The 14,557-nt window shown below is 35.6% G+C and overlaps 1 protein-coding gene across 2 annotated transcripts in view; it reads left to right on the top strand.

Moving 5' to 3' along the window:
- ARID2 (AT-rich interaction domain 2) overlaps positions 1 to 14,557 on the top strand; it is a 110,616-nt gene that overhangs the window by 92,444 nt on the left and 3,615 nt on the right. The window contains exons 16-20 of one of the 2 annotated variants that reach the window (XM_072862407.1): positions 3,599 to 3,747; positions 9,201 to 9,339; positions 9,436 to 9,524; positions 13,870 to 13,993; positions 14,087 to 14,178. In XM_072862407.1, the coding sequence (XP_072718508.1) occupies positions 3,599 to 3,747; positions 9,201 to 9,339; positions 9,436 to 9,524; positions 13,870 to 13,993; positions 14,087 to 14,178 (593 nt within the window). The remainder of the gene's footprint in view (positions 1 to 3,598; positions 3,748 to 9,200; positions 9,340 to 9,435; positions 9,525 to 13,869; positions 13,994 to 14,086; positions 14,179 to 14,557) is intronic. The other variant, XM_072862416.1, reaches the window with a different exon arrangement.

Below are 14,557 nucleotides of genomic sequence, written 5' to 3' on the forward strand. Positions count from 1 at the left end.
AAGGAATTCAGAAGTCAAATTTAGAACTTCATATTTTAGAGGTTGCCATCAGAAACTGTATTAGGGAAAAAAATCGAGTTGTCAGAGAATGGTATTTCTGTCCCTATTTTCAAAAAGTTGCTTCAGACTACCCTGCATCTTGTTACCTTTCATGCTGAAGTAATTTCTTTGTGCAGTGTATTAGTTTTGGCTCCTGTAACACAATTTGCTATCATCTGGGGCACCCAGAAACATGTCAAGCATAGTTACTGGCAGGTCAGTTTATGTGGAATTCATTGTCATTTAGGGCAAACTTTGCAGAATAGCTTAGATCCTTTGAGACAGGTAATCACTAAATATAAATGCATTCTTTATATGTGTGTGTATATAATACAAATATATATTTAGCTGCTCTGCTTCTCTTAGTGTTTATTTTCTCAAATAATTTTATATTTATATCCTGCATAAGAACTCCTAAGTCCTTAAAATGGCACTCAGTGAACTTATGAAAGGGGTTGTATGATTTGGTTATGTATTTCAAAAAAAGAGATAGGTGATGCTGCTCAAGGTACCTTTCAGTCCCAAGATCCAGTGAGGTCTGATTTGCAAAAGTGCCAAGTGGTGGCAATTGCAGATCATATCATGGAGAGGCCTAATCTGAATATAAAAAGATGCCATGAAATGCTTTCAAGTGTAGTAGAGTACTGGATGTTTGATTTCTTGAGGAACCTGGAATCATTAAATATTTTTGCTAGAGGAGGAAACTTTGTGACATTTTTATGCCATGGGGAAATCTTTTTCAATATTTCTTCTCCCAGAAAGACTTTATTAGGAAAAATGAAATGTCTATCATAGTTCCGTATGTTAAAGAAATAAGTGAGTTTACATAGTCATTGCATATCAGTACTGTAAACTAGGTAGCACATAGCAAGTATTTCTAGATACATTTTTGGAAAAAAAGGAGTTTCATTTCTGAAAAACAAAGACTCTACCTAACTTTAGTGATGTCCCATGTATCCTGCATTACTAAACCAATACATGAAAATAGAGAAGAGAAAAAAAAGAAAACAAAATCTAGCAGTATTTCTGATCTCTTGGAACGAAAAGAGGAAAGCTTTGAGATGTTCAAACATAGAACTTATGTTTCTAAAATAAAACCTGGGAAAACAAATGTAACTTCGCTCTATCTGTTGATTTTAAAATATAATCAGCACAGTTGATAGGCAAGCAATAAATTTGACTTAAAAATACATGGAAGTTGTAACTGCCTAATGCTACAAGTTTGAGTGAAACTACTCTGCTTGGCAGTACAGTAGTAATAAGAGAATTCTAAACAACAACAATTATTTTACACATTTCTTTTCAATTTATCAGCCTTTTTTTTTCTCACTGAAAAAAAAAAAGCATAGAAAGAAATTGGAGTGGAAATGGAATTTTAACTTTTTGTCCTGAAAATTCTTTCCCTTTCTGTGCTCTTTCATTTTCAGCATGTAACATTTTGTGTTGTGTATCTCAGATCTCCTTGTTTAAAATAAACAATTTTTTAATGAGATGGTATTAAAGCCTTTGAATACCACTAGGAGAGCTTGCCAGAAAAACCCTTGAGAAAATTCATAATTCTGGATTAATTGCAGGGTTTGCTTAGAATGGAGTAAATAATACATGAACCACACATTGAATGATAAGAATTAAATGAAATACTGAATTCATTCAGTAAGCTCACTCTCTCTCCAGCACATTAAATGAGATGGAAGTTCTATAGGGATAAAAAGTCGCATAAAGACCATCATAATGTATTGATAGCAGGATGCCAAGTGAAGATTACAAAACAAGCTGTACTGCTGACACTTGGTTTTACTTTCAGCTCCACTTTAAAAATGCCTCATTAAAGGGGCGTTGATCTTAAAAGGCTCCACTTGTGTTTACCTTTTTTGTTAAAAGATATATTGTGAAGATTCATTACCCAATCTGTAAAATATCTTAGAGGTCTTTAGATGAAAATCACTGCAGAATTCAAAATAATTTGCGGTTATGACTAATGGACTTGAGTCCTTTCTTACAACTTTTCACACACGCAGATCACAGGCATCATACAATAGTTGTGCTGTGTTCAGGAGTTTCACTGAGTTTTGTCTTTATTTTTATCAGGATTTATGCTTGGACATGGGAAGTGGTTTGGTTTTGATGAGACTTTTTTGCTGTCCTTTTAGTCATGGTATTAGCATTGTACAATCTGTGATAGTTATTAACTTGTTACCTTGTGTGACTGTTGTCCATAATGCCAGTGGAGAGCAGCAGGAAGAAAACTTAAGATCAATATGCAAATGAAATGTCAGAAGTTGCACTTAACTGTTTCTTTACAGTAAAAGTCTAAAGCTATTCAGTAACAGAGTTGTAAGGATGTAAACAGAGTATTGTGTGCACCATTTGAAAGTGCTTCTTTTATAATATTCTTAAACACAGACTTTGAAAGTAGTTTTGTTTGGTCTCTTTAAAAGCGTGTTACATTCCTTTTCTAACAGTAGGGAAGAAAAAGATGTTAGGTCTTCATTGCTACGTAATATTCAAAAGCTTAATTTGTTTATTGTAATCATCTTTATAAATATCTTCCTGGCCAGAGCCTTCTAGGAAAAAAGAAAGAAGAGAAACAGTATTCTGGCAAACACTGTTTCAAAATGGGGAAGTCCAGCATTCAGTTTCTGTTGTTCAGAAAAAAAAAATTACATAGTTTGGCTTTGTTTTTAACTTTTTAAGGTCACTTTTAAGATAGTTTTTATTCACTGTTAAAATAAGTGTCTTGTAGATATTGCAGGGGAGCAAAGGAAACATCTTCTTCCTTTCTGAAATGTTTGTATTTCACTGTATACAAGTTGTATGGCATGTTTAGGCATTCTGGGCATGTGGTGTTCTGTATAAAGGCGCATGTGCTGGCTGGTTTTAGCTTAAAGGAGCTTAAAGAATTATGTAATTTGCCAAGTTTTATAGAGAAAAAGGTATGTCGTAGTTTGAGCCTACTGGTCTCTGATAGTGTTTCTTCAGCATTGTACAATTTACCTTTTTCTTACACACTCTGTAACACAGGCTGATGCGTACTAACATGGCAGCCCAAGAATTCCACAGATGCAGCACATAAAACCATTTCATCAAAGGACAAAAAGCAGTTTTAGATGTATCAGTGCTCATTTTACTTCTTTCAGCAATATTTTCTCCTACGTTTACATAGGAAAGCAAACTACTCCCTGTGCTGATGATATTGCAACCCCTTGAGTTTGCATGGTTTTTTCTTAAAGAACAAATAAAGCCTTTGCAAAACAATGCTAACCTTTGTCCACTAGTGCCCTTGAGAAATTCCTTTGCAGTCATAATTCTCTATTTGAATTTCGGCCTAAGGTTTAGTAATTTGAATATTAGAAACTTCTGCATAAATACTACAGTGTAAAAGTTGTATGTCCCTTATGTTATTGTGTCTGTTAATGCTTATTCAGAGTTCAAAGTGTTAAAATCTGAAAACTCGTGGTTGATTAAAGTGTAAACCAAAAGATCTTTGAACCAACAGTAAGCTGTATGTCAAGTCTTGAAATAAGCCCTGTTTAAAACTGTGTTTTAACTTTTTCTACAGAGCACACCTGCAACGTCGATACCAACAGTGCAAGTACAGGGCCAGCAGATCAATTTGCAGCCGCCTTCATACACTGCAGCAAGTCAGCATGCAGAGCAAATGAAAAAACCTGGACAGAACTTCATGTGTCTGTGGCAATCTTGTAAAAAGTAAATGGCTCCTTTATTTAACTACCTTGTACTAATATGTAACAGATGCTTGTATATAGAAGGTGATTCTACAAGTTCTATCCATTCTGTTTCCTTAAGTTACCTTATACTTTATCAGAGGGGAAAAGAAAAAGTGAAAAGTGTTGAGGAAGCTGAAGATGAGATGGGAGAGTGCAAGGCATTTAACTGCCCTCAATTATACTTCAGAGCATAAAATGAGTATGATGTGGCTTTCTTTTAATATATTGATTCTTCAGGAATAAATAAAATACTGCCATGTAGTTAAGTTAAAAAAAAAAAAAAATCCTAGCTCTGAAGCTTGTTCTTTGTATTACAAATACAAAAATAGTTACTGTACTCCAGTTACAAATCATGTCTTGACATTTTCTTACGTTTCCAGCTTTTAATCTTTCTGGGGTTTCCAGTTTTGCAAGAACAGGGTGTTGCACTTCTATGTCCTGGTCAAAGTCTTATTTAGATTATGAGTAATTTTAGTAATTATGATACCATTTGTGTGCCACAGGACTCCATTGTCATGAAAGGAAATAAAAAGGAAATTAGCCTTAAGACTAGATAGCAATGATTAGACTTTTTTTTTATTTGTTGTTGTCCTTAAAAGAGAGAGGAGTGAGCTAGCAGACTTTTGGATGTAGGCTTATAAAAACATGATACTACCCTTGTTATCAGTGTGTATATCTTGACACTGATTTTTAAAATAACATAGGTTTGTGAATATGCTTAGTTTTCAGTGAAGGGTATAGATTGGTGAAAGAAAGGAGTTGTCAAATAGCCACTTTGAAAACAGTGAGAGAAATTGCATAACGTATAGGATGGGCATGAAAAAGGGTGAGACACTTCATCATTGTAGGACAAGACAAAGGGAGCATAAAGACGAGCTGATTTGGCAGAAAGTTGGTGTGTAGACATTCAAAAAGTTGGGATGAAATGATGGAGAAGTTTGAATCTTTGGAACTGATGGTGAAAATGAGGCATTTGAACAGAATTAGAGGAATACTGAAGGACAGTTAATCTGTAGACCCCTGAAGCTGTAATTTCTGTTTCTTTCATTCCTTACAAACATAATTCAAAGATCATTAGGTCAATGCAAAACATACGGATTTTAGATAGGATTCTGACTGGTACTATAGAGATCTGGCGCTTTTTAAATAATTGCCCTGTTTTCACCTTAAAAGTGATTTTTGTTTCTTTGGTAGGTGACACTTCTCTATGTAACAAATACATGTAAGGCTTTACTTACTTTTTACTTTACTCCTTTAATACTAAAAATATAACCATAGAGCCATACTCTACTGGCTGTGCAGTAGATGCATAAACACCTGTGTTGGTACAAGAATGGGTTGTACTGAGGTGGAAAGGAAAAGCTGGGGTGGTTTCTTAGCAGAAGCCTTGCCAATTTATACCATCTTGAAGAGTTTGCTGAACTACAGTTTTGAAGCATCAGTTAGTCACCAACTTTCTTCTATGTCTAAAGTTATGTAGGATGAGTTGTTTAGAGTGGAGATGACATCTAACTGTGGAATGAGCTGATGTCACATGTGAACTGGGATGTGAATATGTGCAAACAAGTTTTGAGGGAGGAGGAACAACACCACAATTATGATTACCATACATTATCAGTCCTTTTGTAAGCCTGTCTTAAAATACTATTCCAGTAAGTTTTCCTGAGACTGAAGTTAAGGGCTACAAGGCCCATATTTTACAAGTTGATCTCTACGTTTTATTTCAAAATAGTGTATTATTTCTTTTGCTTTACTTTCTCCTTTTGTTCATGGTTAAGTTTCATTATTTTCAAAAGCCTTCAGAGATTTTGCATTGACAGATTGTAGTCCATGTGACACACAGCTCTTGTTCTTATGCTCTCTTGCTTTTATAATATTTATTTCAGCTCCAGCCTAAAAACAGTTTAGATAAACATTACACTCTGCCTTCTCTGTGGTGAAGAGAGAATCAAAATGTTAAGTTAGCATCTTCCTCAAATGTATATTGTTTATTCAATATTCCTTCAACAAACTGATTAAAAACAGGAGTATCAAATCTGTAGGCTTCCTGCTTCTAACAGACATAAAGAAAAATCTGGAATTGCCATCTGTTATTGTAACTGTTTTATTTATAGCTCTCAATCTTAGCTGTTTTTATTGACTTGTTTAAGCAGGAAACAAGATTCGTTTGAGTTGGTCATTAGTCTATGTGAACTTGACATCCACTACTTGGTTTCATTCATGATTGCTTAGCAATTTTTTTTTTTTTCCTAGGTATTAAGCAGGCAGGTTCATAATGGTAGAACAATAGAACAGTGTTTCTTTCATGGTGTTCACAATTAACTGTAAAGATATGGCAGGAGGCAAATTTGATACAGTCATTTGCACCTGTTTTCTCTATGCATGTTCTTTAGGTTAATTCTCACAACATGTTAGCATTAAGCTTCCCTTCCAGGATGTATTGCAGAAGGCAGTGAAGACCTTCAAAAACATTTTACTGAGAATCAGAATAAATACGAATACATAAAATAGTATGTTCTTTTCCTGCTCACTAACTTGGCTGTTGCAGTCAGCAACATTCCAGTGGCGTGGGTGTGGGTTCTGCTGTTTTGTTTTTTAGAACTGAATTAGGAAACATTATACCAAGATTTTGAAATAAAATGTAACAGATTTAGTAGTGTCTGAAGACCACAACCAGATCAGGCCCGATTATGCAAATAGTTGTAATGATTGGCTTCTCACAGATGTTTTCAGGTTTAGTAGCTGAAGTGGAAGTAAAACTCTAAAAGGTGTCAGTCAGCATGCTACTTTGCATTGAGGATGTAACAGAAAGTAGGTGTTTTCCTTTGAAGTTCAGCTGTCTGCAAGTACTGCTAATTGTATTCAGCTTACTTTAAAAGCTGCTATTTTGTTTCACAGGTAGGCAGGAGATGTCTGCTCTTGAATTGCTTTGTATTTAAAAAGTAAATTGGAAATGCTGTTGAATCTCCACTGTCTGTCAAGTCAGCTATTAGCTTAATGTTCTGTTCAGCAGCTGAACAGAATGATGGAGAAATTAAGTGTGAAACAAGAGTCTAGACTCAACTGACCGTATTCTCAGTACTTAAACCTTTTTTTTATTACTATGTTTAGGTGTTTCTTTAAGGAAAAATAGTTTTTCTCTGCAAAATGGTAGTAAATTTTGAATCTTCTTAGATCAGTGATTGAAGTACAACACTGAATGTATTATACAGTGAATGAACCAACATAGCTTTGTTCATTCCTAAAGAAATTGCTTTATTTTTCTTAAAGTTTTGCCATGTTGAATAAAATGTTTTAAACTACATTTTGGGTCTCACTTATGCCATGAAATTTGTTTCATCCATGCCAGGAGTTGTTCATACATAGATTTGTGCCAGGCTTAAGTTTACATACTGACTTTATCCTTTATTGTGGAAAGACCTTTTTCTGTCCTCTGAAACATCAACTTTTGCTGTTGAGCCAATGTGGATGTAAAACATTTTATTTTCATTTCCTACTTTTGGGCTATCTGGACCAACAGCAAAAGGCAGGTCTTTCTCATTCCCAGCTTCCCTTCAGTAAGAGCTGACCGGCATGGAAAAGATGAATGCTTTTTAAGAGAGTAGTATTTATTGCCTATGCAGAAGGTAATTGCTGTATTGCAAGTGGTTATTGCAGTAGAATTCAGTTTGTAACTAAGATTTGTCTCTGGGAGAAATTAGCTCTTTGACACCTTTATAGGGTTCAGGTAACAGTATCTGTACACTTAGGCCTACATATCGATTGCAAGTATGTTTGCATAATGGACAGTATTGAAATGAGTGGTAGGATGTGGAAGGAGGTGGCTGGATTGAAGCACCTACTGGTCTGCTATTCATATGCTGAGAGTTCTGACTACAACTTGTTCATAAATGACTGCTGTAGGTTTAAGATGTTGCTTCATCCTTGGCTGCTTGCTGTAAGTCTCTGATTGGAGGTCATCTCCCTCTTGGCACTGTTCAGCCCAGGGAGTTCAGTCAAACATTGTAACACAAATACTTTTCTTGTTAACTGAAACTAAAATAGTGGCATGTGAACTGGAGCGGCTGAGGTGGGTGCATGTGTTTCCTCTTCGGTGAGACTGCTGCGCCAGTGGCATCCATCCAGCAAGTGTGTGAAGACAGCTGGTGGTAATGACTTCCCAAATGGCAGCAACTAGGTTTCTAGACCTCTTCTGTCCAAGCCTTAACTGGGTGTTGATGAGCTGGGTTAGTTGTATCGAAACGACTTGCAAGCAGCTAAGTCTTTCATTTATTTTGGCCATTTTTTTTTCTCTGTTGAATTAAGGGATGTAATTTGTAACACTTGAGATATGTTTTAAGGTGTATCTAGACTAAAAAAAACACACTTTGAATCATTCACTATTTTCATTTAATATTGTTTGAAATATAGTGGTTCTCCATTACCATCTGATATATATTAAAATAACACATCTTTTGTGTAACAATTTGAAAATACAAATTTAAGAACTGTTTAAGAACTGTTGACTCACCAGTATTTTGAGGTGGCATTCACAGTGAGTTGTAACTTTTCTACCACTCTGAAATGGAAGAAAGCCCTTATTGGGCTGAACTCACTGTAAGGTTATGTCAGACCTCAGCTCTCACCAAATAGAACATACAGAAAACACAAAATATACTGTTGAGAATATTACAGGGCCAGGCTTAGGACAGCTTCATCTTTTCTGTTGATGCAGAAGCACTTCATTTGCTGTCCTCGTGTCCTGTGCTTTGGAGCTGTCAGCAGGCAAAGTGCGTATTCTGAGGTTTTGGAAAGTCATTTAAAAATTGAGGTTTAAGTGAAGATGTTAAAAAGGGTCACACAAGTGACATTTTTCAACTTCTGTGTGTATCAGGAAATGCCATCTAGCCATTTTCCCAATATTTAGAATTCACGTGCTAAAGAGCACTAATTTTAGATCGCTCTCAATACTGCACGCTTGTCAAAACTGATGGAATAAGAGATCAAATAGAATGAATGGTGTGCATCTCTTTTTCCCAATTAAAGTTTAAATAAGGTCTGAGTATGACTGCCAATAAAGAACGAAAACAGGAAAACAAATACATGAAACCCAACTTTTTTTAGCTGTTTATTACTGTATTTTGCTTGTATTGCAGAGAATGCATCTGTTGGAATTAACATGTATTATTTCTTTGGTAAAGTATACATAGAAAAATAGAAGCATGATATTTCAGTCGGATTTGGCAAAATCATACTGCCATTTATTGGTAGCTCAGTGGTTATATATGTACATGGTTTTCCTTTTAAAATTTGACAACTTTTCATTTACCAATGCATGTCTCATTTCAGAAAATAAAAATGTTTAGCCAGTATGGCTTTGTTTGTGAAATTTGTGCTTTACTATTAACTGGAAAAAAAACCAACCCTTAAATTCCCCTCTCCCTCTTTTTGTAGGTGGTTTCAAACACCATCGCAAGTTTTCTATCATGCAGCGACTGAACATGGAGGAAAAGATGTCTACCCAGGGCAGTGCTTATGGGAGGGATGTGAGCCTTTCCAGCGGCAGAGGTTTTCCTTCATTACTCATTTACAGGTGCAGATTTTCTTTCACATATTACTTCAGAAAATAGTAGGAATTTAATGGTAAATTTTCACACACCTTTCTCACTGTCTTTCTCTTTTCCCCAAGCAGGATAAGCACTGTTCCAGAGATGCTTTGCTTGCAGGATTAAAGCAAGATGAACATGGACAAGCAGGAAATCAGAAGCCTTCCAATAAGTAAGAGACCTGAGCCTCGTTAGCAGTAGTGAAGATAAGAGGATTAGAAATTATTGGAAGAATTTGGGTATTTATAACTTGGTTTATAAGTGAAACTCTGCATATGTAGAGTCTACAACAGCAATCAAATTTGAGGTCCATTACAGTAAGACAAAATGGGGAATAGATTCTGATGGGGGAGTTGTGGTTGCAGTTACTATAAAAAGAGCAGGTCACTCTTTAAGGTATATGGTCAATACTCTGTAATGAACATTGTTCTTAACATATTCACCTGATTTTTCCCAACTGGACAGCATTTTATAACTTTTTTGTAACGGGAAAGTGCTTGTAATCCAAATGGAAAGTTATTTGTTGTGTACAGTTCAGCTGTTTCATACAGTTGAGATGGATTGTAACTTGCTGTATTCCTTCCAGTTTTGTGGTCTAAATTTGGTCTGATTTGATCCAGGGACTCTTGTAATAAACTTTCCTTTAAACAAGCAAACAAGATAAATACCAGCCCTTCTGAGTCTTCTAATTTTGTGCTGCTACCTGGAATCAGATTTGGCTCTCCTCTTTCCCAAAATTATTTCAACCATCTGGAATTAATATTGGAGAGCGCAGCCCCACTGCTGTGGGATTGTGGGGATGGTTCTGTTAATATTGGAGTTATTCAGGGTTCAGTTACTTGTATAAGTGTATTAAGACTAGGTCTTTGTTAGTAACTAACTGGAATCTCTTTGTTGCAAGCTGAAGATGTAATTACGTGGTCCCAGGCAGATTTTTGCTGTCTGTTCTGTGGCTAGTTAAATTGCTACCAAGCTGCTGGAGGCAGCAGAGAAAGTTGAGTATGAAAGCTGAGAAATTTAGTTTGGGAGTCCATTTATTTTTTAATATAAACAAACTTCTTAACAAGACTTATGATTGCTTTATGGTGTGTTGTTTTATCACACTGAACAACATTCAGACCTCTGAAAACCACTAAATGAAGAATGATGGTAATGTAGTCTTAAATGCTTGGTAAGGGGGAAGCATAGGGCTGATACCATCTACTAGCATGTTGTGATCTCAACTCTTGCCTTTTCAAAAATGGTCCATCACACTGATAACACATCCAGTAGCTCTGTGTCCTCACAGGCTTCCTTAAAATTGGCACAGGTACTCATATTAGAAAAAACGTTCATACATCCCCTCTTCTAAGGCAGAATTCCCTAATTAGGTCAGATTCAGAAAGTAGGAATTTATGTGCATAACCAGGTCTTGCTGAAGTATAGAGTCTGCAATATCACAAGATACTAAGGATGTGATTTCAGAATACAAGTTGAAATAAGAGCATTCCACTACTCAAAGTAGGATGTTTTGACTTTTCCTGCCATCCCTTGTTCCTTCTCGTGGCTATGCACTGCTTACAGTGAGAGAACTAGCTTTAGTTTTTGTCTGATTGCACAGTAAATCAATTCTGTTTTTTTTAAAAAACCCTAATCAATCAAAAAAATGGGTTTGCCAGATGAGTGGAATACACTTGCCTTCCAGTCAGTTGAACACCAGTACAGGAGGTGGGCTGGAACAAAAGGAAAGGATGAGACCTTTCTCTGTCAGCACTCATGACAGTTAATACACTCAGCTGTTTTATGACATTATAGAGATTCCTTGTTTGTTACTTTTACTCTCTTCCCTCATGTCTCCATTACTCCTTTTTTACCAAAGAAGAAATCAACAAACAGGAATATTTTGATTATATGTAATGTGTAAACCACATAATCTTACAGTGCTCCCACAGACTTATGTTTGCACAACTGAAAAGGGCATCTAGCAACCTGAGGGAGACAAGACTTGATAATTTGCTTTCCAGAATCAGTGGCTTGTCAAATGAAACCCTAAGCTCGCTCCAACAGGTAACATCAAGTTGGCTTACATGGTCATGTCTGTAAGCTGACTTAGAAGGTTTTGGCTTAATTTACATTTTGTTGAGTCCTAGAAACTTGTGAGATATTTCAGCACACCACTGGTAGTCCATGTGACTAAACTCTTGTATGGAGCTGAAACAACTTAAAGAACTGCTGCTGAGATGAAGCATGTATAAGCCATCAACTTTTAGGCATTAATTAGGCCAACTTTCTTCACTTAATCCCTCACCATTTAGTAAAACTACACCTACCTTGGAGAGTGCAGATAGAGCAAGTATTATTGGTGCTGGAAGTAAAATCTGTGGAACGCAGTGTAACAAACAAGGGCCCATTCCCCTAATCGTCATTTCTGTCTACCATAACACCATACATACTTGAAAAAAATCTGTAATGGCTTTTGCTAGAACCAGGTGGGCAAAGCTAAGCTGCATTACAGAGTTGGTTGTATACCTTAATTCTGTATTTCTTTACTTTTAAAGTTGTATTATATTAACTCTTCCTCTTCTGGTTTTCAGAGGTAGCTGAATATATTACATTCTGGAAGGTCAGGTAGCACTAGCAATTAACTGTATGTTGACTGTAGCTTTGTGCATTTGAATCTTTTTGGATTCACGTTATTTTTTTTTTTCCTTGTTGCCGCTGATGCAAAGGTGGTAGTGTGAGCTACCAAAAATATTTTTCATGCACTAGGGGAGTGGGGCAGGAGATGACTTAAAATCACAAGATGAATGGTATGGTTTGAAGTTAAGTTGATAATATAATATAAGAAATTCAAGAAATCTAGATGTTTCTTGAGAGATGCTTGCCCACAGGCACATCAGTCCACTTGATGTCTCAGTAACTTCTTATCAACTTCTTTTTTTCCAAAATCAAAAAGAGAAGACAATCTTTTAATATATGCCTAATTTATTGCAATTGTCCCTTTTTCAATATTTCTAGAATCAAGGCAATAGTACTTCAACTTTCTAAAATATATAGTATGAAAGCTGTTGAAGAGAGACATTTGGAACAGCCTCTGTTGATGAATCCTTGTTCTTCTCAATATAAGGAAAACAAATATGGTCCAGAAATTAAAAATTAAGATGATAATTCCTTTACTGTGGTACTCAGTCTCCTATAAACATATGTCATTGCCCAACAGTTTCTTAATTCAGCCTCTGCCCTTCTCCCTTGACTTCATAAAGGTTTTCAAACTTTTATTTCTATTCAGGGAGGACAACAGTGTGATTATGACCTGAGTTTTTAGGGAGGAGTCTGTCTGTTATACTTATTAATTTTCTGTTTTGTGGTTTAAAACCACTCATATGAACCCTTTTTCTAATTTTTAACTAGGTTTCCTTGTTGTTAGAACTTCAGATTATGAAGAAAGTCTCTCTGAGTAGAGAATTCAAATTTTATTCTTAGAATATTAACTTACAGTGAAAGATGCCTAAATAATACTCTTAGAGGCTAACTTTCATTTTAAAAAATGGAACATTTACATTTGATTTATGCTACCTTTGCAAGTAAGCACTACCGTATATTTCTAGTATATTCAGATGTTCTAATCAGGTTCTACTAGGGTATTAAAAGACTTCATAATAATATTGTTCAATACATAGAAGTGTGGTAATACTTTTCACCATTGATACTGCAAAACTTTCCTTTGAGATGACATTGAGTCTTGCTCATTAAATGAAGTTGCATATTTATACATTCTAAACTCTAATTGTATGAGTCATTTCAAAGTTTTGCATGAAACAGAGCTTTGACTTCAGTGTTAATACTGAAAATTGAGAATTTGCTTCCGCTATGTTTGTTATTTGTACCAGCTTTATAAAATAGCCTGCTTAATTTATTATTCTCAGTCTGAAAACTGCAGTAACAGGAAATTGGTTTCACAAATGTTTGATCTGATTTAACAATTAGATGTTTTATGTTTTAGATCATAACTTAAGTCATGTTACTTTATATTACTCCTCACTAACCACAGTTAATATGTATTTTATATTGTCTTAGTGTCTAATGGTCCCGATGAGCTGTGTCAACTTTGAATAGCTATATTTTAAGGACATTCTCTGACCAAATCTCAGATGACATTTACATAGCTGCTATCACAGGTTCCATTAAATCCTGTCTGATAAAACACTCCTTTAAATAGGTACACTTCAGGAAGTACCTATGTCATTAGTACAATATATTACTTTTCCATCACAAATGTCATGGGTGATGAGCAGTACTTCTTCGAGAGAAGTGTTTTTTCACATAAAATAAAGCCAGTGACTCTTCTGAAAGCTTTGCAGTAAGGTTTATCTCTGTGAAAACAAAAAGCAAATCACACAGCAGCACCAAGTATTAACGGATCTTTGTGTGTCTGTTCAGATAGGTTAAAAAATTGTCAAAATAAATTTTCAGAGTTGTTAATCTTCTAGAAAGTGGTGCAAAGCTTATTTTTATTAATTCTTTCTTTACTAATGTAGGCAGCCAGCTGCAGGGGGTACTGCCTCTACTCCCAGAGCACAGAAGGCCATTGTGAATCATCCGAGTGCTGCCCTAATGGCATTAAGGAGGGGATCAAGAAACCTTGTCTTCAGAGATTTCACAGTTAGTATTGTTTGACTCAAATATTAGATATTAATTGTTGCCTGCTACTACAGGGTTTTTACTTTTTTTTTTTCCCCCTCTTTACTTTTGTAGGATGAAAAAGAGGGACCAATAACTAAACACATCCGATTAACAGCTGCCTTAATATTAAAAAATATTGGTAAATATTCAGAATGTGGTCGCAGGTAAGCATCGTATGATTCTTCTAATACCAGTGGGCAATGTTGTTTCTGTTCTTTTAAGTACCAAACAATAGGTAGGTTTTAACTATCCTTTAAAAAATACAATAAGTATATTGACAGTACGATTTCTCTATCAGTTCTGCACTGTTTAGTTCCCCACACAAGTGCTCAGCATCATCTCGCCTAAGACAGTATTTGTGGTCTAGACTTTTGAAATGGGTCTGGTAAATTTGACAGGTTAACTTTTTGCAGACAGATGAGAGAAGCCTTCGCTGTGGGTCTGTCCCCTTTCCTCCTGAAGGCAGTACTGCATGACTCTGAAAATTAATTCTTCTGTAAGCAACTTCCCATTGATAGTACCCTTTTATCTCAGCTTGAGAAA

The sequence above is a fragment of the Ciconia boyciana genome, chromosome 1 (assembly GCF_034638445.1).
Source record: "Ciconia boyciana chromosome 1, ASM3463844v1, whole genome shotgun sequence".
Lineage (NCBI taxonomy): Eukaryota > Metazoa > Chordata > Aves > Ciconiiformes > Ciconiidae > Ciconia > Ciconia boyciana.